Source organism: Ochlerotatus camptorhynchus, unplaced genomic scaffold, assembly GCF_037179485.1.
Source record: "Ochlerotatus camptorhynchus isolate MF236.1 unplaced genomic scaffold, CSIRO-AGI_Acam_v1.1 ptg000307l, whole genome shotgun sequence".
Lineage (NCBI taxonomy): Eukaryota > Metazoa > Arthropoda > Insecta > Diptera > Culicidae > Ochlerotatus > Ochlerotatus camptorhynchus.
The window spans coordinates 2,430,589-2,457,169 of record NW_027040795.1 but is presented as its reverse complement, the minus strand read 5'-3'; the positions used below and the strand labels follow the sequence as shown (position 1 = coordinate 2,457,169).

Sequence of the window (26,581 nt, the reverse complement as noted above, 5' to 3'; positions counted from 1 at the left end):
TTGGAACGAGGGCGATGCACTTGGAATAGATGGCTCACTGTGGCGCACGACGCGCAACTGAATCCGATCAGTAGCGGTACGGCTTCGTCCTCTTTCTTCGTAGAATCGAAGGCTGAATCGGGAGCATGCAGCTAGCTGCATGCCGGCAGGCTTTTATTATGTACTGGAGAACGCCAAGCGCCGAAAGCTGCTGATGACGACCGAATACCACCACTCACCACACGCAGTGATTGAATAAACACCGTTTGGCAAGACCGGAGTGAAATCAATTTTTAAATCTGTGTTAGGAAAAGCACTTTTCGCAGGCAACCGGTGATAATTTAATTTATGATAGCAACAGTGGCACATAGTGACCTATTGACAATTGATAAAGTGTTCATTTTATCAGATTTGTAGACGACTTTCCAATCGATTGGCTTGTTTAGAACTAAAATCCATCTGATATGGACAGAGTTATAACTGTTCAAAATCTTTCATAATTTTGTTACATGTTCCATTTTGGGTTTTCACAAAGTGTACCCCCATATAGAGATCACAGCCGTAGTCCTACGTCAAAATTGCTGGATGTTTTCTCCGTCGAATGAAATATTTCCCAGTATGTATTGGTTTATTTCTCCATTTATAAACTTTTCGTTACATGCCTCCCATGCCTAAAATAGTAAAAATCTGAGAGAGAGGAGACAGCTTTGCTATCGATCATGCAAACGTCATCGAGATCCAGTCATGAACTGTCACTGCAAACTAGGCCGAACATTAGAAATGGGGCTATCATCCTTTTGAAAACAACTTTTTTCGTGCGGGCCCAGGCTTGCCTTCCCAAACCAACAACACGATTGGGTAGGGGAGAAAAAAAAAGAAGACAAAGAAAACAAACCATCCGTTATTGAGCTGGCTTCTCTCTCTAGGATAAAAATGATGTTTATTCAAGAAGTCGGCTATGGCGTATTCGGCCCCAACCTAGATACCAGCATAGGCCTTCCTAAGCCTACATCGATCTTCTCGGCTGAGGCAGCTGCCATCTTCTCAGCCGTTACGTAGTCCAGGTTTTCCTGGAAGGCCATCATTACCGATTCGGCCAGAAAGCTAAAGGCCCTTGAGAGTCCGAAAAACCGACACCCGTTGGTGCAAGCAATCAGAATGGCTTCGAACAGTAACACCGTATATGCCTGGGTTCCCAGACACTGCAATATCAGTGGAAACGAGGCTGCGGACAAGCTGGTAGCGATTTCCACATCGAAAACCCCAGTGGAACCGGAAGTCCCTACAGCGGATTTAAAAATCTGGATCAAAACGATCATCGCTTCGGCATGGGACAAGGAATGGGCTAATACCCTAGACCCTTTCTTACGCAAAATAAAAGGAGATACGAAATGTTGGTCCGACACCAAAAACTGGAAGGACCAGAGAGTACTGTCCAGATTACGCTATGGCTATACTAGATTCTCACACGATCTCGGATCCCGTGATGGATTGCACAAACAATGTATGGGGTGCTAAACCAAAATGTCAGTTGAGCATCTAATGTGATCTAATAATAAATTGCGCTGCACATCAAAACCTCCAAGACCAATACGGTATCGGTCTCAGAATCAGAGACGCATTATCCAATGACCCAGGCAGGGAAAGATCACTTCTCGCCTTCCTTAAAGACACAGGCTATTATCAATATACGTAGAACCCCGCAACGAACACGACAACGGACGAACGACGGCACTTGGAAAACACCAGCTCTCTAAATGACATGTCAAACGAAAGAACAACGATGACAACCCCGCAGGCTACGGACATTGACTCTCTCTCTCGGAAATTAACCACAACTTCGTTTACCTTCCTTACTGTTAAAACAATCGACACAGAACTCTAAAATACTTAAGCTCTGTAACAAACACTATGTAATTTATTTATTTCCTCTCTCCGGAGCCCTCTCAGGAGCCCCAATCCTTCAAAGAGACGAACCAGTTACAGGCTGAAAGTCTTTATAATAAAGCAAAAAAAAAATGTTTATTCAACCCAGCGTTATATGAAAAATTTAATAATACTATGTATAAAATAATTTAAAATGCATTCGTAACGTTAAAAGTCGATTGTGAGTTGATATTTTTCAATTTTTAGACTTAAAAAAAAAGTTACGTTATATCGAGGTGGAAGTTACGTTATATCGAGTTACGTTATATCGAGTTACGTTATATCGAGGTATGACTGTACTTTGCTGTAATTAAAGTGAGAGCATCGTGACTAAGTTGCGTCGTACGGCTGACCAAGGCCCCTTCTACAAATATAATTGACGTTTTTTTTGAAGAATAAACATTATGTTTTTAATAAAAAATACTGAATTCGTTGAAAAAAAAAATTTACTAGCTATGACTGAAAAGCTTTTCAATTTTTATTGGACACCCGTTATTTAAGCAAAATTTCGTAATTGATCACGAATACCTCACGATCAAAACAATTTAGTTTTAAACCTTTCCAGTCATATCTCTCTCGGTATATTTGTGAACTACGGATGGAGTAAACAATTTTTAATAAATATTCTTTTTTTAAAGATTTCATGCGTTTTGTGAACGAACACTTATAATTTTGCATAAATAAACGGAATGTTTCTGTGGTAGGAAAAAAGTGATTTCCCTATCACAGATTACAGATTTCAGTACCAAACACTGAAATTATGCGTTAAAATGATATAACGATCATGTTCTCCACTTTGGAGAACAACCACAATAAAATAATATCATGCATCATCATTATGTACTTAACAGCGCGTGTTCGTAATGTCATGCACAATATATGTAGAATATGTAGTCCCTTCCTATTGAATATTTATGCTTTGTCCCACATCGATTATAATTTCTCATTTTTTTTTTGCTTATGAGGGCGGGGAATAGCAAGCCGTTCCATAGCATAATTCTTCAAGTAGGAGGGACTACATATTCTACATAATGATGATGCATGATATTATTTTATTAGAGTTGTTCTCCAAAGTGGAGAACATGATCGTTATACCCCTAGTAAATTTTTTAAAAATATATGCAGAAAATGACTAACAAAAAGCCTGCACCATTGTCTCAGAAGTCATTTCGATCAGAAATGCCGTTTCTGTGCAACAATTGTTTTTTTTTTAATTCTCTGGACGCCATTTTGAAAATTTCACAACATTCAAAATGGCTTAGTTTCAGCAGAAAATGTGGATCATTGCCCATAACAAACAATTAAGCGAAATTTCATACAAATCTAAGGTCAATTTAAACATTATTTATTATTTTCGCGATTTTGCCGGGAATTTTTGTTTTCCGTCGATTTTGTTTTCCGTACTGAGTACCCATGCTACTGGCGCCTGAATCCTACCTATCGACCCATCAACTCATAGACCAGGGACCAACGGCTTTACTTCTCTTCCGAAGGAAGGCGTTATCAGAGAGTTTATGCCTATTTGGAGTGAAAGTCAGTCACACTTATCACAACACCACCAGCGCCGCTGATTTGCCTGGAACAACTCTTGATCGCGACACTGCGTCAAAACTGCTGCTTCGGTGTGCGAATTTTGCCACCACGGCAAGTGCGATTTATTCGCTGCGTATGAGTGTGGAAGAAGCGTTATTCTAACACAATGAATGTTAAAAGGGTAATGCTATAAAATAACAATATGGGACAATATTATTTTTATTATCTTTTTAAGCTGCAAAAGCAGGCGAAGCAAGGATAACTAAAGGATAGTGCATGAGAAGTGAGCGTCATCTACGACTAGTATAATCCTAGAAAATAAATTAACATATATTTGAAGAAAGCAGCTGTCTCGCAAAGCTTATTATTTCTAATCTACGAACACGGAGTGAGTCTAAACGTGTTTGTTCCCTGCATCCGAGAACATTGCCAATCAGGAGTGAAGAATGACCAGAGAGAAGAATGCTTTTTAAGAAGAGTTATCGTACGGCAGCGGTAGGTAAATTCAGTAACACTATAGCTAAGCGCAATAATTTATGAAGGAGCAGAGTGGCCTTGAAACTTTAGATTCAACTTTTCGTGAAGATAGACAGTGGTATGGACAGAGATGATTTTTGTTTAGTGATAGCTACCGTAGTTTTCTCTAAACATCTTAACAGATGATGATGCTGTAGCTCGAAGATGTCTTCATCGTTGTAGTTGTCATCCAATTCGATGCCAGACTCCTGCGCTGCTAGCCGCGACTCGGCAGCCTTCTTCTTATTCGCGAACGCTGCACTAGCGCCCGCTTTCGCTATTCGTATTCGTGCGAGACGTGCTTTCTACAAGAGGGACAAAAAGTGGACGCAAAATTAAACGGGGTTCCCGCGGTACTTACACCGAGTTGTAGTCGACAATGTCGGCCGGACCATCGTAATTGACCGTCCAGGGCCGGATGCCTACCCGCTGTGCTTTCCGCTTGTCCGCCCGCTGGTTCTGATGGTAGATGCGGCTGAAGTTGGACACAATTACAGGTACGGGTAGCGCGATGACCAACACTCCGCTCAGTGAACAGACGCCTCCCACTATCTTACCGGCTATTGTTTCTGGCACCATATCACCGTAACTGTTGATTGAAGGCGAGAAAAGAGAAGGGAAATATTAGTTATTCCATTAAATACACTCGGACATAATTTTCAACCGCAATACTTTGAGCAAATCTATCGTCGGTAAAATTGGTTTACACTCATCATCATCATGGGCCACTTTTTCTCACCCCGTAATGGCAACACTTCCACGCCACACGACGTCTCCAAATTGGCAACTAATTATTAATTAAAACATTTCAATCATCGAGACCAAGCCGCGGCCGGACCAACCGAACGGCAGACGACTCGCGCCGGGAGCGATACACCTATGTGGTGTTGGATATGCTCAGAAATAAAGGAGGAACAAGATGTACGGCATTTTACGCAGGGTTGAATGTGCAAAGTCCTGTAAGGTGAGGAGATGTATTAAAGTATCAATGTCCAAATTGGTACAACATCCTGGTCTTCCATAAAATAACGCATTTGAAACCCACATATAATGTTACCCGTCTGAATGGCATCAAAACTTCATCCCTGTAGATCGCTGTTCTAAAAGTGGACCCATCGATTCTTCATCGTGCGTATTAATATCCTGCAGATGCGCTCCGTTGACATGATCTGTCGTAATATTTTTCTAAACTAATTGGCAATCGAACGCGAGGCACAAACACTGCGAAACATCCTCCCTACGAATTTCATCGCAATCTCAAACCTGTCCATAAGAGTGATACAAACCAGGACACCAAATTCATGCAACAATGTGACGTAATGATGAACCGCACCCTTCCACAATTAGGAAAATCTCGATCAAATGAGCCGCATCGCATTCGATGGGTAACCATCTCATAATAATATCGGCAAGCACTATCCCAGGCCATGATCCGAGCCGATACGACGGACGATGCTGCGGTGCTGCACCAGATGATGCCAACTTGCCAGCCTCATCGTCGCGTCACTCCGTCCGTCCTCCACCATATTCGTTCGTTCGTTCGTTGGTTGATGATGATGGCGAATGGTGATCATGATGTTCGAGAAGCGTGACCTGCACAGATTCTGCCGGGAGTCGGCGTGGTGTGGTCTGAAGCAAAATATTAGTATTGGTCTGTGGAAAAACACTCCGTCGCCGCCCGGTTCAAGGCAGAAGATGGGAAAAATATTATAGGTGCTCTCTTGGTTGCGCATTGATAGTTCGGAGATGGTCAGAAACCAGCCACCACCGGGAGATGAGCTTGGACTGGAGCCAAGAAAAAGTTACTCATCGCAAAAACACACAAAAAAAAATACGTTTTTCATGTGCCACAGTAAAATGACCAATCCCATACTAACTGAAGGCTGTTGCAGCGCCGCAACGCGGAGGCAAAACAACTTAGAGCCAGGAAGATACCGACCGACCGGTCGTGGAAAAATTGCGCTTGCAAACAAATTATGAACTGGGCGGCAGAAAATTTCGTTAAAAAGCAATTTGGTTTTGACCTGGATTTATTTTTTCGATTTGCCCGACGACGATTCTGCTTCGCTGCACTACTGACCACAAGTGGCATTGTCGCCATCATCGTTGTAGTCGTTATTCGAGTGTATGTTTGCCGGGTAATTGCAGCGCGATAATTTGTTGATAATTCCGATGCTTATCTGGCGCTTTCCGGAATGGATTTTTCGCCTCGGTTTCATTAGGATGTGTTGTTTGGAAAGTGCAATTAAAATTTGTTCAATTATCGCCATGCTATTCAAGAAGTAATCTTGGTTTTTTTTAATGAAAACAGTGATAATTATCGGGAAGGTTAAATTTGTTGGATCATTAGGTTCAAGCAATACATGCTGCGGTATGAAGAAACACATCATACTGGACGCTATTTATATCTTCATTTCAAATAGGTTGATATATTAACTTTTTTTCGTTAGGCACTCCACTTTATCATGTATATAACATGATTTTTTTCCTTTATTTGATTTCCGTCGAATTTGTTTTCCGTACTGAGTACCAATGCTATCAACGCCAGGGAATCAGCTCTCACACCTGGAAGCCCTACCTACCTACCCCATCCATCAACTCATGGACCGGGGACCAACGAGTTTACTTGCTTCCGAAGGAAGGCGTGATCAGAGATGTTATGCCTCAGAATATACCGACGGCGCCGACTTGGATTGAATTCAGGCCGCTGATTACTTGTTATAAATATCAATTTTAGCGTTATAAACACAAGTCTCGATAACTTTTTCAAAGGGACGTATCAGCTTTTGTAAACAATGCATTTGATCGTCGATATGGCGTATCTGGTAGCTTGTACACGCTTACTAACACCACTAGCAGGTAGGGGAAAATTTCATGCGTGGGCGAGCTACCAGTTACGCCAAATCGACGATCAAATGCATTGTTTACAAAAGCTGATACGTCCTTTTGAAAAAGTTATCGAGAAGTCATTATTAAATTTCGAAGATGAAACTGTTTTGTTTAATTTTTTTTACATACGGTTCAAAAACAATGTTTTAATTGCTTAAACTGTGTTCAATAACAAAACTAAAGGGTGATACGGTCAAAATTTGGTCAAGGGAAAACGCGTGTAAATCGGTGAAATCGTTTATTTAAAAAATCAAATTAAATTTCTTTTTCAAGTTCAATTAGTATAAAATTCAGCAAAAATATTCAGTTAGGCTTCCGCTTTTCCAAATCCGAATTGCCGGGCCTTACGCTTGACCCCTGCCATCAGATTTTGTACAGCCACCTTGTCCACCTTCTTCGCCGCAGAAAGCCAGTTTGCCTTGAACTGCTGCTCGCCCTTAGCAGTTTTTTGGTCTTCTTTAGGTTCCGCTTGACAATAGCCCAGTATTTCTCAATTGGGCGGAGCTCTGGCGTGTTGGGAGGGTTCTTGTCCTTGGGAACCACCTGCACGTTGTTGGCGGCGTACCACTCCATGGCCTTTTTACCGTAATGGCAAGATGCCAAATCCGGCCAAAACAGTACGGAACAACCGTGTTTCTTCAGGAAAGGCAGCAGACATTTATTCAAACACTCTTTCACGTAAATTTCTTGGTTGACAGTCCCGGAAGCTATGAAAATGCTGCTTTTCAAGCCACAGGTACAGATGGCTTGCCAAACCAGATATTTCTTTGCGAACTTTGACAGTTTCATGTGCTTGAAAACATTTGCTACCTTTCCCCTTCCTTTTGCCGTATAAAACTCCTGTCCCGGAAGCTGCTTGTAGTCGGCTTTGACGTATGTTTCGTCGTCCATTACCACGCAGTCAAACTTCGTCAGCATCATCGTGTACAGCCTCCGGGATCGCGCTTTGGCCGTCGTATTTTGTTTATCATCGCGATTTGGAGTCACTACCTTCTTGTAAGTCGATAGTCCAGCTCGTTTTTTGGCTCGATGCACGGTTGTAGACGATACACCCAGCTTATTTGCGGCATCTCGGAGAGAGAGGTTAGGGTTTCGCTTGAAACTACCGGCAACTCTCTTTGTCGTCTCAGCGGCTTCCGGTTTTCGATTTCCCCCCGATCCAGACTTCCTGGCTGTCGACAAATGTTCCCCAAACACTTTAATTACATTTGTAACGGTTGATTTGGCAACTTTTAGCGATTTTGCCAACTTTGCGTGCGAGTAGCTCGGATTTTCGCGATGCGCGAGCAAAATTTTGATACGCTGCTCTTCTTGCTTGGACGGCATTTTGACAACTGAAGAGTGAATTCCAAAATCAAAATAGGAGCAACATTCTACACACACACACCTTCAAAATGAGGGTGTTCAGGTTTTTTAAATGCAAAATTGAAAGAAATACGTCAAGTTGATATTGACCAAATTTTGACCGTATCACCCTTTATCCCTCATAATCACGGCTGGAAAGCACCTCAGAGCGTTAACAAAGCAACTTTGTGCATGCATCTCACAACACTCGACAAAGAGTGTGTGGTTCTCCCATTTACTTCGCACACTCTTTTCCAACTAATCTTTGAGAAAGCAATCCACACAATGAGCGGAACACTACGTGTGGCGCAGGCAGCGAATATAATACAATATTGTCTTTTTTGAACTCTTTGCAGACTTTGCTTAACCACGACTGCATGCATATGAGATGAAGAATAGCATAACGAAGAAGAATTGTGTGTGTTTGCTGGGTTTCCCATTTGTGACCCTACACTAAATGGCGCTCTTTGCGTCGGAGCCGTCAGAGCGATGGCTACACATTGAGCTTTCGTTATTTCTGGGTGTGTGTTCCCTTCTCCGTTGCGTTACACATGCGCAGGGTGAAAGACAAGCAAACTTTGTGTTTGCTTGATTCTCACTTTGTTTATTTCAGAAAATCAGTACATTGCGCACATTGATGACAGTCCTGCTCAGAAATTTTAATTGTTATTTTCTTGTTCTATATTTGAAGAAACATCTAGAAGTAAATGAGCCTATAAATCATCTAGTACAAAAAAATGAATCATTCTGGTTGCACTGGGTTTTAACCAGAGAATTATTGAAAAAAGGTGAACATTAATTCCAAGATATATGGACAACTTTTTTCTCATTTTTTTTAATATTGCCAACGTTTGCACCATTCCGTCTCGCACGCTGAGCCGGTCAAGTCGCATCGGTCTCGTTGTACGACACTAGTATTCGAGTTTTTGAGTTTTTCCCCACGCGAGGGTTTTTTCTCGCCAAATTTAGTTGGCATAGTGTTAATACAACTAGTGCGCGAGTGAGGAAGCCGTTAACCATACGCCGAGCGCTTTGATTACGGTCCAGCTTTAATCATCATCATCGCATCATCACATCATCCCATTGATAGCAACAACGAAAGCACGTTAAATTGCTTACCGAGGCGACCGAGGCATACCAGCTACAATGATATCGACCCAACAGCCGTTGGGGCAAACAACGCAAGTAACATTGCAAGTTTTATAGTGGTTTTAAAGCATGCTACAAGTCCAAATTATGGTCTATAGAACCCTCATAAAACCAAAATTGTTACTTGGGAATAGCATCTCACCAGTCTCTGCCGCCTCAGTGCAATAGATATATCGTGTCGCTTTGTTTTCACCAGTATCGCAACTCTCCGCATGGTCCAATATTAGATTAGGTTGGGTCATAATTAGGGTGATCCAAAATTTTGTAAATAGTATATATATATAATATTTTTTTTTTGATTTTTTTTTCTCGTACTATTTTTAAGTAGAGCATAGTTAGGGTGATCAAAAAAAAATTTTTTTTTCAGTGTAGATATTTATTTTCTTTTTCTTGTTTTTTTTTTCTTTCGTATTACTCTTTAGTAGAGTAAAACTATATCAATTTTTGTTTTGTATTTTTTTATTTTTTTTAGATTTTTTTTTTGATTTTTGATACTATTTGAAATTACTGTAATTATTTGTAAAATATTTATTAAAAACACCATTGCGGCGATATTTAACCGCAATGGATGAAAAAGATAAAGGCGGGGGATGGTCGCTTTCCATCTCAGACGACGAAACTCTCAACACCTCACACGAAAGTCTCGAGGAAGTTGTGGAAATGGAAACCCTTGACGTTCCAGTTGACTCGCTCTTCAGCAAAAATACTGGAGCATATCCCAAGAAAAGGTATCGCCCACAACCCTCTCCCCCACCATCTCCTCCTCGTCCACCTGCACCCCTCACACCATTGCCCCCGAAAACCTCTGCGCTCCCCCGCCTAAAGGCTTACCCAGAAGCCTCGAAAGGCCCATGGGTTGTTTTTTCCGGCCCAAACAAAAACCTTTGAACATTCCGAGGATCTCTAAAGATCTAACAACACATTTTTCGGCCGTTACCGATATTTTCAAGGTAACACCAATAAAACTGCGCGTTACCGTTGATGACCGGAAGCAGGCTAACCAAATTGTTGCGTGCGAGCTCTTTTCATTGGAATACCGAGTCTACATACCCAGTAGTGAGGTAGAAATTGAAGGAGTGGTCACCGAAGCGAGTTTGACTAGTGACGATTTCTTGGGTCCCGATTCCTTCGGAATCTTTAAAAACCGTGCTCTGCCGAAGGTGAAGATATTGGACTGCCTTCAAATGCAGTCAGTAGGCTCCAAAAAAACTTATTCCTTGTCAAACTCGTTTCGTGTGACCTTTTCGGGTTCAGCGTTACCTCACTACGTCGCTATTGGCAAGGTTCGGCTGCCTGTACGTCGGTTTGTACCTCGGGTAATGAACTGCTCGAAATGTAAACAACTTGGTCATACATCGGACTACTGCTCGAACAAACCACGCTGCGATCAGTGTGGCGAGCAACATCAAGAGGGCCCTTGCGGTGCTCCTCCAAAATGCGTGTACTGCAAGGAAAGCTTGCATACCCTGACTGACTGCCCGAGGTATAAACAGCAGGGAGAAAAACTTAAGCGGTCTCTGCAAGCTCGCTCCAAGAGAACTCTAGCAGAACTCTTGAAGAATACCGCTTCATCTTCTCAGACCACACCAAAAAGCAGTAACACGTTCTCCATTTTGCCAGTTGATGATCTAGACTCTGACTCAGAGGTCGGTGAGGATAGTCCGTTTGTCTTTAAAGGCAATACGAGAAAACGAGCAAAAAAACACACCACCGAAAAGCCTCGTAAGGCCACTCGTACGGACCACCCTTCCACCTTGGAAAAATCAAGAGGTAACGGAAATGCACCGAAGCCCATTCTACCGGGTTTTCAACCTTGTAATTATGACAAGAACTTTCCGTCACTTCCAGGATCATCTAAAACTCCAGATGTCCCAGTTTTTCGGCCAGAAAAGCAGCTGAATAATCAGCAAGAAAATGCCCCATGTTCACGTTTTCTGGTATTGTGGATAGCTTCTTCAGTATATTCAATGTCTCTGACTCACCAAGGAGCATTATTAATTTAGTGCTGCCAATGGTGAAAACTCTTTTGAAGGAACTAGCTTCTATGTGGTCCTTCCTTGCATCGATCATATCCTGTGATGGATAATTCTCCGAATGAGGTCGGGGATATGATCTCTGTTCTTCGGTAGAACTGTAGAAGTCTTACGCCAAAACTTGACACATTTAAATTTTTAGTTAACAACTCACTTTCTGATGCATTTGCCCTTTGTGAAACATGACTCCCTTCAGACAAAGATCTTGCTCTCCACGATTTCAACATTATTCGCCTTGACCGCGCAGATTCGTATGGGGGGTTGCTTCTGGGGATCAACAAGCTCTATTCCTTCTACAGAATCGATCTGCCTTCGGTGACAGGCATTGAAGTTGTTGCATGTCAGGTTAACATTCGAGGTTAATGCCTCAGTATTTCCTCAGTATATCTTCCACCGAGAACCGCGATCTCTCGTCAAAGTTTCGCGGATATCTGCACGACTATGCCAGAGCCGCGGTTAATCTTGGGAGATTTTAACTCTCACGGTACAGGCTGGGGGGAACTATACGACGACAACCGCTCAACCTTGATATACGACATGTGCGACTTCTTCAAAATGACAATTCTGAACACCGGGGAAGCAACACGAGTAGCCAAACCTCCAGCAAAAATAAGCAGATTAGACCTTTCACTTTGTTCGAGTTCACTATTGTTGGATTGCTCGTGGAAAGTAATTCAAGATCCCTACGGTAGTGACCATTTGCCAATCAAAATTTCTATTGCCAATGGTTCATCTTCTACTCGTTCGGTTGACATCGCGTACGATCTTACGAAAAACATTGACTGGCGAAAATTCGCGACCGCGGTTCTTGATGCCAGTCAATCGGTTGACGTACTTCCTCCGCTGGACGAGTACTTCTTTCTCGCGCGTCTCATCATCGATTGCGCGCTGCGAGCACAGACGAAACGTATTCCGGGTGTTTCCGTTCGCAAGCGACCTCCCACCCCGTGGTGGGATAAGGAATGCACCGACGCGAACAGCGAGAAGTCCGCCGCGTTTAAACGCTTCCGCAAACACGGTACGGTCGAGGATTTCGAGCGGTACACCGACCTCGAGAAAACCTTTAAGGGCTTGACTTAAGCCAAAAAACGCGGTTACTGGCGTCGGTTCGTCGATGGTTTGTTGCGAGAGACTTCCATGAGAACACTCAGGAATGTCGGCAGGAGAATGCGAAACGCGTCATCACCGATTAATGAAGACAAGGAGTACTCAGACAGTTGGATATTCAGCTTCGCGCGGAAAGTATGCCCGGATTCGGTGTCGGTTCAAAACAACGTTCGTGATCGTCCGTCGGGTAATAACGAAATAGATTCCCCGTTTTCGATGGTGGAATCCTCACTCGCTCTCCTCTCATGTAACAACTCAGCTCCAGGAATGGATAGAATCAAGTTCAACTTGCTCAAAAATCTCCCAGACGTCGCGAAGAGACGCTTGTTGAACTTATTCAATCAATTTCTGGAGCACAACATTGTTCCGGATGATTGGAGGCAAGTAAGAGTTATCGCCATTCGAAAACCCGGTAAACCCGCGTCGGATTATAACTCGTACCGTCCCATCGCGATGCTGTCCTGTATACGGAAATTGTTGGAGAAAATGATTCTTTTTCGTCTAGACCAATGGGTCGAGTCAAATGGTTTACTTTCAGACAAGGTTGCAAAGACTCATTTCAGCTAAAATAATGTTTTTCGGAATAATAAAACCAAAAGATGGTATGATGGCATGTTTTACTTGTAACTTACAAGAAGAGGTTACAAAGTATGCGTTGGAAACATAAAACCTGTAAATTTTGCTTTCTATGAGTCACAATCAGCGATTTGCTGATCGCTGAGTGAGTGAGTGAGTGAGTGAGTGAGTTTGTGAAAAATCGCTGATTGTGACTCCCATGAAGTGAAATAAACAGGTTTAATATGTCAAACACATTCTTTGCAACCTCTTCTTGTATCCTACCAATTCAAAATTTGATCATGGCATCTAATTATTTCATAATTTAGAAAAACATTGTTTTAGCTGAAATGAGTCTTTGCAACCTTGCTTTCAGATACGCAATTTGGATTTCGGAGAGGCAAAGGAACGAGCGACTGTCTTGCGTTGCTTTCAACTGAAATTCAACTGGCCTATGCGCAAAAACAGCAAATGGGTTCATTTTTCTTGGACATTAAGGGGGCTTTTGATTCTGTTTGTATCGATGTCCTTTCGGATAAACTCCACGATAGTGGGCTTTCACCAATTATGAACATCTATTTGAGCAACTTGCTGTCTGAGAAATATATGAGCTTTTCTCATGGAAACTCGACAACTTCACGAATTAGTTACATGGGTCTCCCCCAGGGTTCATGTTTAAGCCCCCTTCTTTATAATTTTTATGTAAAAGACATTGATGGTTGTCTTGATGAAAATTGCTCGCTAAGGCAGCTTGCAGATGACGGGAGATTGGCCCTTCTTCATTCAATTCCTCTCGTGTTTGCCTCCAAGACTTTTATAGTTCCTCTGTAAATTTTGATCTGACCATGTTGCAAGAAATCCGTGGAATACCAGATCACCATCGGTCGATGGTTGTTCCTTAATTTTTGCAAACAAGTACCAAGAGTTTTTTCACAGATGGGTCAACTAACGGTTCCACTGGATTTGGAGTATTCAACGAATTTCATAGCGCCTCATATCAACTGCAAAAACCCTGTTCCGTATACGTTGCGGAACTAGCAGCCATATTTTACGCAGTAGAGCAAATTACCTCACTACCATCTGATCACTATTTTATTTTTACTGATAGCCTTAGCTCGTTGGAGGCTATTCGATCAATGAGGCCGATGGAGCACTCCTCGTATTTCCTGACCGAAATCCGAGCTAAATTTAGTACTTTATCTAACTGCTCCTATACTATCACCTTAGTTTGGGTCCCATCTCATTGCTCAATTCCGGGTAATGAAAAAGCGGACTCGCTAGCTAAGGTGGGCGCTATGGAAGGCGATATTTTTGATCGACAAATCGCCTTTGCGGAATTTTTCTCAATTACCCGTCAGCACGTCGTCACCAACTGGCAACAAAAATGGAATAAGAGTGATCTGGGAAGATGGTTACATTCTATTCTCCCACAGGTGTCGAACAAGCCATGGTTCAAAGGATTGGACATGAGCCGTGACTTTATACGTGTCATATCAAGGCTCATGTCCAATCACTACTCGTTAGACTCGCATTTCTTCCGAATCGGGCTCGCAGGCAGCAATTTGTGCGCTTGTGGTAGTGGCTATCACGATATCGACCACGTGCTTTGGTCATGCACCCTACATTGTGTTGCTAGATCCGAGTTATCCGCATCCCTCAGGGCCCGAGGAAAACAACCTATGCGGCCAGTTAGAGACATCTTGGTGAGCCGAGATCTCGAATATTTTAATTTAATTTATGTGTTTTTAAAACGGATCGATTTGAGGATTTAGTAGTTAGTGTCATCTTGTGTTCTCTCAAGTTGCTAGGTCTCCATCGGTGTACCTCCATGTTTGTCTTTTTCTCCAGTATGTCGCTAAGTTCTAGATCAAGAGCACATTGCTCTAAAAAACCTTGTGTTCTCAATCCCTACCCTGCCACTCGTTTGTTACAATTTGTTACCCCTAACCTCGAGATAGGCGCGAGTAATCGGCCCCCGCTTTACTAACGTTAGTTTTAAGTAATTTTGTAACCCAAACGATGAATATCGGCTCCGCAAAGCTACGGAAAATGAGCCTAGAAAAATAAACGCATTTAAAAAAAAAATAATTTCTAATCCCAACAGCTCTACTTTCAATTACCATAGAGCTGATTGGGAGCAATATCGAACATTTATGGAATATAACTTCGATCCAAACATTCCTTTGCAAACTAAAGATGAAATTACTTATGCTCTTGAATCTCTGACTACTTCTATAGTTGAAGCAAGAGCTGACTCAGTACCAAAATGCGAGGATAAATTCGATTCAATTATAATAGACGATAATCTTCAGCTCTTGATCTGGCTGAATAATGTCCGCAGGAGGCAATATCACGCAATCCTGCCATGAAAGTTATCTGGCGGGATTTGTAAAATCAAATTAAAAAGATATCCTCTGCCCTAAAGAACAAAACTTTTGAAATTAATGTTTCGAATTAAGACTCGAGTTCCAAACCCATCTGGAAGCTTACAAAAGAATTGAAAAAAAAAACCTCAGAAGCCTAGTCTAGCGCTTTAAAATTCTGAACAAAAATTCGGAAAAAGCTCCGAGGCTTGTTAAGCAATTTGAGAGTTCCCATAATTTCAGTTTGGGTCTTACTAGTTCTATTGAGAATCAGGTTGCTCGGGATTATCTGAATATTTTCTCTAGGGAAAATATTTTTAATGATTCCTGTGGGACTGATTTGGACGAAGTTAGATCTATAACTAAGAAGTTTCAAAATATGAAAGCTCCACGTGATGATGAAATTTTTAAAGAATTCACAGAGAGTATCTTGTCTTTCTTGGTAAAAATTTTTTAACAGATGTTTCCATTTGGCATACTTTCCTGATAAATGGAAAAATGCAAAAGTTGTTCCAATTTTGAAGCTGAATCCAGCTTAAGCTTCTAGCTACCATCAAATAAGTTTGCTTTCTTTAATAAGAAAAGTTTTTGAAAAAACCATTTTGAATTGAATGATGATTCACATCAATACGAACTCAATTTTGATGTGCAGTTTGGATTGCACCATGGGCATTCAACTACTCATCAACTCTAAAGAGTTACAAATTTAATTCGTTTAAACAAATCCGAAGGCTGCTGAAGTGGAGTTGATCTTCTAGGCATAGAAAAGCATTCGACAGTGTTTTTCATGAAGGTTTGATTGCTTAATTGAAAAAGTTTAATTTTCCACCCTATATTATAAAATTAATTCAAAATTATCTAGAAACTTGAACGACTACCTGTTGGATCAGGAGTTCCTCAGGGTAGCATTTTTGGGTACGAAGTGAACATATTGTATAACATGTTCATTTCGTATCTCCCTGAGTTGCCGCAGGGTTGCCACAAATCTTTGTTCGCCGATGGCACTAAAGGAAGAAGTCTTTGTGTTATTTGCAGCAGAAAAGTTTAGATATTTTCTCTTCTTATTTACAAAACCGGAAGATTTCTCCCAGCGCTTCCAAAACACAACTTTTATTATTCACACATATATAGGCTTCCTTTTTGAAACCTAGTAGTAGTCATATAGGCACTATCAACGGAGTTTCAAAGTCAAGTGAAATATCTTGGGTTAGTACTTGACCAAAAATGAACTTTTAAAGATCACATTGAGGAAACCAGAATGCACGTATGTTCAAAGTTATGTCTGTGATATACAAACATATATAGGGGAAATTGATGTAATGCCGGCCTAAATGCTCCTAATTTGGGCCCATACATAAATTCAACAATCGATAGCGACCAGAAATATCACGTTCATCTAGATAAAATTGATAAAAAGCAGATTTTTAGTAGATTTCCTCTAAATAACAAAAAAAATACAATGCAAGCAAATTGCTTGCGCGTACAAAAGTTTAGGTTTTATACTTGAAAATTTTAAATTATTTTCAAACGAGCTGATGTGACATCACATACAATTTAATCTGTATTAACAAAATAAATGTGAAAAATCTTACGATGTAGTCCGATTTAAATTTATAACACAGTTTGATGGAAAAAATGATTCATCGCATTTCAGTTGGAAATGTTTCTTCTATACGATTTAACTTAATCCTAATACGATGTATGTCATTCTTATATGCGATGTTGACTTAAACTGTAGCAGTTTACGATACTGTCTATACATTATTATACGACTTCTGGTTGTCTGGGCAGGATTCCCCTCATATAGAATTTCGTTGGTTGTTACATTTTCCCATCACAACCCTGTGCTAGAAATAAAATGCCAAACACTTTGTGACTTCCTGCTTCACTTTCTTAAATCTTCGCTTTAAACCTTCAATAGCTATCTGAGTCAACGCTCAAACCCACTTACTCACCTTTACCTGTCACCACGATACAAGGAAATGACTAATCGTGCTCCACTCTTTCCGTCAGCACTAATCGTACACCCATCTACATTAGTCAAATGGGTATCGTATTACGAGAATCCCGAAAAAAAAATCACCCATTAATTTCCCAATGGAAACGCTTCACCTCTACCGGGTCGTCTGTCACGAAAGGTACACACTCGCCTCGAATGTCGTGACTAATGCTTTTTATCCACTGCCAATAGTTGAACCGTGGGTAAGGGCAAATCTTCGCTCCGTACGCCGTACATCATGCAATAATAAATTAAAACATCTCAACTTTCGCTCCGATGAGTCCGACACGTCTGCTTTCGTATCCATATTTCGTCGCGTGTGTCGAACATTAGCTGCTAAAAAATGTATGAAACATGCCACGGAGGTAATTAAGATTGTCACTCATATGCACCGTAGGGTGTCATGAATGTTTATACCACCGTGCAGGAGAAAACAAGAACAAGTCATTCCGTGAAATATCCTCCTATTAGTGCTACGAGATACTTAGCACCGTTAGTATGTAAATTTGGTCATTTGGAATTGAGCTTTGATATTTCAACAATGTTCACCCGCACATAGCGCAACACCTGTAAGTACAAACACCTAGATGCTACATGGGACAAGCTCATAGAGAACGATTTTCGAGCAGCAGTGTCGTAACCCGTGGGGCGGGGGCAGGAACCCATAAAACTGGAGCGCGGAGTGGCGAGTGCGGAAACGTGCAGCGAAGTGGAGGAAAACTAATTTTCAACATAGTTTTGCCAGTTGCATGCACTAGTAATAATTCACATGGCACGTGACGCTCGCGACTGGGAATGTGAGTAGGTAAAACAGAGAACGGCGGATTGCGCCACGAATAGGCACGGCTGAGAGCACGTATTAAATAAAATTCCTAACGACCGAGTGGATTGAGAGCCTCCATTCAGGCATTTCAAGGCGGGGAAAGCGAGGCAGACATATTCGCGCTTTGCAAATATAAGTGGTAATAATTGCATGTGTACCGGTTGCCAAAAAGCGTTACATTCATGGAGACTTGTATGATTTGTTTTGGGACGGCTATTTTCGGATGTTGTCAATTTTGTTTGTAAGAAAAGAACAAGGATGAATAAACGTATGAGTGGAGAGTTGTTTGGGAATGGTCAGTTTTTCAATCTATTCTTACATGTTGGTGATTGTAAAAAATATGAAAATAATAAGTTTTAAACAGAAAAATTCTCCCGAACATAAACAGCTCAACTTTGAAAAAGAGAAGAAAGAGGTGTAGATTACGAATATATGGATGTGAAAAAGAAACTTCCCACCTCACATTTTCTCAATCGGAAGGAGAATATATCCTATCAAGGAGAAAAACATATGTTTTTTTGTGTAAGCTGGAACCGAAAGAATTCTTGCACCAAGCGGAAGGCTGTGAAGCAGTTAGCGAGACAAGAACAGAACAATGATAATTAAGATAATGATGATAATTAACGAGATGACCCCGATGGTGGAAGAGAGCAGTAAAGGAAAACAAGCGTGTGGAAGTATTTAAAGGTTGACTAAAAGTAAATTGAGCGGTGCCGGTGGTGTAGTGGTAAGCGTGATTACCTCTCATCCCAGCAGGACTGGGTTCAAACCCAGTCAGCGCCACTGGGATGTTCTGAGGCATAACATCGCTGATCACGCAGGGCAGTAAAGCCGTTGGTCCCCGGTTCATGAGTTGATGGGTCGATAGGTAGGGTCCAGGTGTGGGAGCTGCTTCCCTGGTGTCCGTAGCATTGGTACTCAGTACGGGAAACAAGATCGACGGAAAACAAATAAAAAAAACCAAAAGTGCCAGAATCCTTGTCGAGATTTAACTAATTTTGCAAAGCCCAATTTATGGTTTTTAATACCGAACAATTTTTCGATTTCTCTAAGTTCGATGTTCAACATTCAACATTGAACAACAGTCCCATAGACGTTGATGGCATTTTATAATTTAAGTTGCAGTTTTTGGTATTTATTTTCTTATAATCAATTATAGTGATATTTTTAAAGCATTATGTTTTAAAAATCCGGGAAAATCTGGATCATATTTAAAAAATCTGGAAATGAACGTGATCGATCTGTGTATTTGGCAGGACAACTGGATATTTGGAAAATCCAAATAAATCTGGAATACTGGCAACGCTCCCTGAAAAAATGCACACATGACCAGTTGGACGCGTGTGTGTGAGAAAATTTTCGAAAAAATCTATGGCAGCCCACAAATCCAATTCTGTATACGGATGCATTTCCAATTACAATACGGGTATGTACCAATAATGTGCACGTTTAATTTGGCGAATGAACTGCTATTTATTTTTTGGTAAAATTAAAAAAAAAACTTGACATTATGTTGACTGACCGTTGAACAAATAAATTTCCTAAATTAAATTGGCATATTTGGTTTAGTCACCCATTTGACCTAAGAGGTAATCATGTTAATGGTGTTGGTGCATTGAATTTCGATCAAATTACTTAATTCAGTCAGTCTGCATCCCCTCTTGCCGTGCAGATCTATTTGCTTTTTGCTGAAGGACGTGTTCTTCTTCTTCTTCTTCGCATTTCAAGCGTATTGCGTATGGCATTATTAGCTTATTGCGTGCTCTCAACTTAGTGTTCTAGATGCACTTCCACAGTTATTAATTGAGAGCTTTCGATGCCTGTACCATTTTTGCGTTAGTATAATTGTGTGGCAGGTACAATCATACTCTATGCCCAGGGAAGTCAAGAAATTTTCCAACCCGAAAAATTCCTAGACCGGACCGGGAATCGAACCCAGACACCTCCAGCATGGTCTTGCTTTGTAGCTGCGCCTTTACCGACTGAGGACGGAGGGAGGCCCCAAGGACGTGTTACTAGTACCTAAAGCTACAACAAATTTAAACAGCTATTTTCGGTGTTCAATATACCTGTAAATGTTCTACCTTGTTTGACTCTTATTCCTCTTCGATCCTTGTTTGGACCCTACCCGAGGTCATCCTTCTTGGATATAGATTTGGAAAATTCCTCTTCGATCCTTCAGATTCTTATAGTAATCTGCTTGGAAGTCGATTTGGATAAAAATTTACTGCCGCCATGGCGCCTAAGCGCAAAGGAAAAGAGCAAACTCTTGATCTCCCTTCTGCTGAAATTAATTTGAGCAATCAATTTGATTTGCACACGGATGATGAGAATGATCCATCATCCAAGAAAAATTCTAGTAAACTTTCCCGGCTTAATGCCAAGAAGGAAAAGATGATATTGTGATAACCATTTCCGATTTCCATGCTCTTCGCATGGAAGTTTTGAATTTCGTGAAAGTTAAGTTTTCACTACAAATTGGACGTCGGGGTGAATGCCATGTATTGGCTGAAACCTTGGACGGATTTAAATGTCTTCTCAACTATCTTACTGAGAAGCAGCACAAATTTTTTACTTACGACATCCAAAACTGAACGTGTGTTCAAGGTTGTCATGAAAGGACTGCCAAGTGGTGAATCCCTGGATCATATCAAAGATGAACTGGCAAAATTACTTGGAGTTGTGCCACTCAAAGTAATCAAAATGAAAATGAAATCCCGTCGTGGCGATTCACGCAACGGGATTTCTAATGATTTTTATTTAATTTACTTCAAGTCTAGTTAACAAAACAACCTTAAGGCCTTGGAAAAAGCTAGCCTTATGCTCTATGTCCGAGTGAAGTGGGAACACTTCAAGAAGACTGGAGGAAATTTCCAAAACCTCACCCGGTGCCGTAAGTGCCATGGATCGGGTAACGGAACTAAAAATTGCTACATGCCAGCTAAATGCATGAATTTTGGTGATTCCTATCACACAAAGGACGACTGTCCTGTGACGGACGATCCTAAGAAATTTAAATGATCAAATAGAGGTGAAAACCACATATCCAATTTTTGGCAATGTAAGACTCGCAAAGCGATTCAACAATCTCGTTCTAAGCGACAGGTAGGAAACGCTCCACGTTTCCGAGCAGGTACACGGGAAAAAATCCGATCTCCGAAATGAGAAAAATGCTCATGATTTCATGAACAAAGCGTATTTTCATGTTATGAAAATACACCATGAATAATATTCATGATATCATGAGCATCTTTTGCGGAACGCAGCAAACATTCCCAAAATCATGAATCATCCGAATTTAAATCATGATCTAAATTCATGGCTTTAACTTTAACCAAAAAATGTAAAAAGAATAAAATATAGCGCCTCAGACTGGATTCGAACCAAGAACCTTGAGATCATTAAACCCATTCTTTGACCACTAGACTATCAGTACTTGTATAAGTTGGAAGACAAAAGGCGTATAAGAGATACCTATGTAGTGCGGTTTATGAACACGGTTTGCCAAGTACGTGTAACGCTTGTAGCGGTCTTGATTCCACTGCATTATGAAACCATGAATTTCCATGACGAAATCATGAATCATTGTTACGATTTCATGGGATGGCAAGTTTTTTCATTTCATGATTGTTTATTCATGAAAATGGAATCGGATTTGTTTCCGTGTACAAATTCCTCTGCTGATAACAACGGTCAGCGAGGAACAAATTATACAATCGTACCCGTAGGTACAAATGTCACCCCTGCTTCAATTTCTTCATCTATACCTACTCCCCTCGCTGCTAACAATGTTCAGCGAGTAAATGGAGCTACCTATGCTGCTATTGCAACGGGTAGAAAACAAAATACTAACCAACGTAATTCTAACGGAAATTGAAAAAAAAAATTACTTAGGAAGCATAACTGCTCCAAAAATGGAATTTTTACAGAAATCATTAATTGACATGATTACTGATATGCTTAAATCTAACTCCATGTATGGTGCTATTCAATCTGGAGTTAATTTACGAATTAGTGGCGCCGGTGGTGTAGTGGTAAGCGTGATAACCTCTCACCCCAGCAGGCCTGGGTTCAATCCCAGTTGGCGCCGCCGGGATGTTCGGAGGCATAACATCTCTGATCACGCCTTCCTTCGGAAGGGAAGTAAAGCCGTTAGTCCCCCCGGTTCGTGAGTTGATGGGTCGATAGGTAGGGTCTAGGTGTGGGAGCTGTCTTCCTGGCGTCGGTAGCATTGGTGCTCAGCAACAAGATCGACGGACAACAAATAAAATTTACGAACAATATTGTCATGACTTTGAAATTCAGTGTTGGAGCATTAAATAGTTTAAATTGGAATGCTCGATCTCTTAAAGATAATGAAGACGAGCTATTCAGCTTTTTGAGAGTTCGTGCATATTGCCGTTACAACTAAAACGTTCCTTGAACCTGACCATAAGGTTAAAAAGGACGCAAATTATTTCATTGATCTAAATGATCGATGGAGCCTGTGGTGGCGTTGCCATCATTGTTCATAGACGAATCAAACATAAAATTCTTTCTTCATTTGAAACCAAAGTTTAATAGCTGCCTTTTTGCCATTCCAATGCGTAGGCCAGCAAAAGAATTTGCTCAAGGGTGACCTTTAGGAACTTACCCGTCATAGGTCTAAATTCTTCATTATTGGTGATTTTAATGCAAAACACCGCTCATGGAATAATGCTCAAAGCAATTCCAATGGTAATATTCTGTTTAATGATTGTTCTGCAGGTTATTACACTATTCAATATCCAAACATCCCAACATGCTTTTCTTCTGCAAGAAATCGCTCAACTATTAATTTGGTCTTAACTGATTCATGTTAAATTTGTAGCCAATTGGTTACCCATGCTGACTTAGGTTCTGATCACCTTCCAGTAACTTTTGAAATATTCCAAGAAATAATTTCTAATCCCAACAGCTCTACTTTCAATTATCATAGAGCTGATTGGGAGCAATATCGAAAATTTATGGAATATAGCTTCAATCCAAACATTCCTTTGCAAACCAAAGACGAAATTAATTATGTTCTAGAATCTCTGACTACTTCTATAGTTGAAGCAAGAGCTGCCTCATTATCGAAATGCGAGGTTAAATTCGATTCAATTATAATAGACGACGATCTTCGTCTTAAAAATGTCCGTAGGAGACAATATCAAAGAACACGCGAGCCTGCGATGAAAGTTATCTGGCGGGATTTGCAAAAACAAATTAAAAGTGATTCTCTGCCTTTAGGAACAAAAGTTTTGAAAACAATGTTTCTAAATTAGACCCGAGCTCCAAACCCTTTTGGAAACCCACAAAAATTTTGAAAAAAAATTCAAAAGCCTATTCCAGCGCTTAAAGAAGGTGGTAAAATTTTGATCACAAATTTAGAAAAAGCTCAGAAACTTGCTAAGCAATTCGAGAGTTCCCATAATTTCAGTTTGGGTCTTACTAGTCCTATTGAGAATCAGGTTGCTCGGGATTATCTGAATATTTTCTCCCGGGAAAATATTTTTGATGATTCCTGGGGAACTGATTTGGACAAAGTGAGGTCTATAGCTAAAAAGTTTCAAAATATGAAAGCTCCAGGTGATGATGGAATTTTCTATATCCTCATCAAAAAACTACCAGAGAGTACCTTTTCTTTCTTGGTAAAATTATTTAACAGATGTTTCCATTTGGCATACTTTCATGATAAATGGAAAAATGCAAAAATTGCTCTAATTTTGAAGCCGGATAAAAATCCAGCTGAAGCTTCTAGCTACCGTCCAATAGGTTTGCTTTCTTCAATAAGTAAACTTTTTGAAAAGATAATTTTAAATAGAATGATGCTTCACATCAATACGAACTCAATTTTTGCAGATGAGCAGTTTGGATTTCGCCATGGGCATTCAACTACTCATGAACTCTTAAGAGTTACCAATTTAATTCGTTCAAACAAATCTGCAGGCTACTCAACTGGAATTGCTCTTCTAGACATAGATAAAAGCATTCGACAGTGTTTGGCATGAAGGTTTGATTGTTAAATTGAAAAAGTTTAATTTTCCACTCTTTACTATGAAATTAGTTCAAAATTATTTAACTGTCAGAACTCTGCAGGTAAATTATCAAAATTCCAAATCTGATCGACTACTTGTTAGAGCAGGAGTTCCTCAGGGTAGCATTTTTGGGCCTATATTGTATAACATTTTCACTTGGGTCCTCCCTGATATGCCTCATCTTTGTTTACTGATGATACAGGCTGTAGTCTGCTGCAAACTGCAGAGAAGTTTAGATATTTTCTCTTCTTATTTACAAAAATGAAATATTTCTAACAATATTTCAAAATAAGCCTAGAGCTTCGTTTTTGAAACCTAGTAGTAGTCACATAGTCACTATGAACGGAGTTCCAATTTCCTGGTCCAACCAAGTGAAATATCTTGGATTAGTACTAGACCAAAAATTAACTTTTAAAGATCACATTGAAGGCATTCAAGCCAAATGTAACAAATATATCAAATGTTCGTATCCTCTTATAAACAGGAAATCCAAACTTTGCCTGACGAATAAACTTCTAATATTTAATCAAGTTTTTAGACCGGCCATGCTTTACGCTGTGCCAACATGGTCTAGTTGTTGCACTATCAGGAAAAAAGCACTTAAAAGGATTCAGAACAAAGTACTGAAGATGATTTTGAAGTTGCCTCCCTGGTACAGTTCTATCGAGGCACATAGAATTTCGAATGTTGAGACTTTAGAACAAATGTCCAACAAAATTATTACTAATTTCAGACAAAACCGTTGCAACTCTCAATTTCAACGATTAATTCCCTTTATTCTTAGATAAGATTAAGTTTTAGTTTTTAGTTTTAAGATGTAAATTGTTATACTGACATGCAGGTTTAAAAAAAAACTCGTTTAAAATTCTGAATTTCCAAGGCAGGAACAATATATATATATATAATAACAATTAAGACTAGTAAGTTACTGTAGTAACTGGAGTACCTAGGTTAAAATGAAATGTAATTTATTTTGAATTTGGAACAAATAAAGAGTTAAAAAATCAAAGGATCTTGTAAAATCAATATCAAGCATGATATTTTGCTTCAATATCATGCGTGATATTGAGATCGTATGAGAGTGGAAAAATATCATATGATTGATGATTTTGCCAAACACTGTTTATATCTTTTCGATACAATTTGATCATTTGTACATCCCCACCAACAACTTTTAATATAAAAGCAATTGTATCCAAAAGGTACCCTGTGTGCTTTGAAGCACATTTTCAGCTGAAAAGATGAAAAAGTACCAAGAAGCGCTGCTCCCTTCTTGGAAACGAAACTGAACATCATGTTCATCGTCATTTAGTGCTAGGGGTTGTTGGGGTAAATTGCACCAGTTAAGGAAATCAAAGTGTTTTCTCGTTAAAATTAAAAGCAACAGTTAATATCAAGAAAAATTCTCTTATGCACAGTTTAGTTGTTTATACTCGCAACATATATGAAAACTTTGTAGAAATTGAATTAGAAATTGATAAAATAATCTGGAAATGCCAGTATTCGGGGCATAATACACACATGCTGGGGTAAAATTCACTACAATAATGAACCGATATGACTATCTTTGTCGTTTTACGTATGATCATGACCAATTGAAGCAGAAGAACATCTTCGTTTCGTTGACTTCGGAACGTTGTGGAGCATTTCTTAGGAATGAATTGAACGTAAACAAAGCTTGATTACTAAAGGATCATTTTGCCCCAACTTGGGAGTGCATTTTGCCCCGAATGTATAAAGAAAATGTTTTTAATCATAAAATAGAAATACATACACACTTCGAAAAAATTATGTAAATTTAGGTGCTCTGAGAGTGACATATACGAGGTTAAATTTTGACATAAAGTTGAATCATAACAGACGCGAAATTCAACTCAATCAAACGTACTTTTCATCGAGCAACGAACTTTGCAGTCTCGGAGTAGAATGTGTAGAATCGGAACCTACCTAACTAATAATAATCAGATGATCAGAAAGCTTTGGTCATTTTTCTGATATGATTTGACATGCAGCTTGATTAATTTGCTTCGAATATTAAGATGGCCTATAGAACCGCACTCCGGGACCGGGATTTTACATGCCCTATGCTATGGTTACTTTGAACGTAATAATTTTACTACAATCCCTGTCTTGGAATTCCCGGAATAGAATTTCAGAACCCTGGAACCGATGTTAAACTTACCAAATGTCACCGGATACACCTCAAATGGTCTACATTGGCTTAATTCTACCTATTTGGCATGATCTGAATTTTTTTTAGATGGACGCATTTTAATGTTTGAAACTAAAAAAATCTTAAATATGCGAGGACAAATTTACACCATATC

At 40.1% G+C, this 26,581-nt stretch overlaps 1 protein-coding gene across 5 annotated transcripts in view; it reads right to left on the bottom strand.

Moving 5' to 3' along the window:
• Shal (Potassium voltage-gated channel protein Shal) overlaps positions 1-26,581 on the bottom strand; it is a 635,870-nt gene that overhangs the window by 61,821 nt on the left and 547,468 nt on the right. For all 5 annotated transcript variants that reach the window (XM_065229083.1, XM_065229080.1, XM_065229084.1 and 2 more), the window contains 2 exons: positions 4,381-4,543; positions 4,071-4,259 (listed from right to left, as the gene is read on the bottom strand). In XM_065229083.1, the coding sequence (XP_065085155.1) occupies positions 4,071-4,259; positions 4,381-4,543 (352 nt within the window). The remainder of the gene's footprint in view (positions 1-4,070; positions 4,260-4,380; positions 4,544-26,581) is intronic.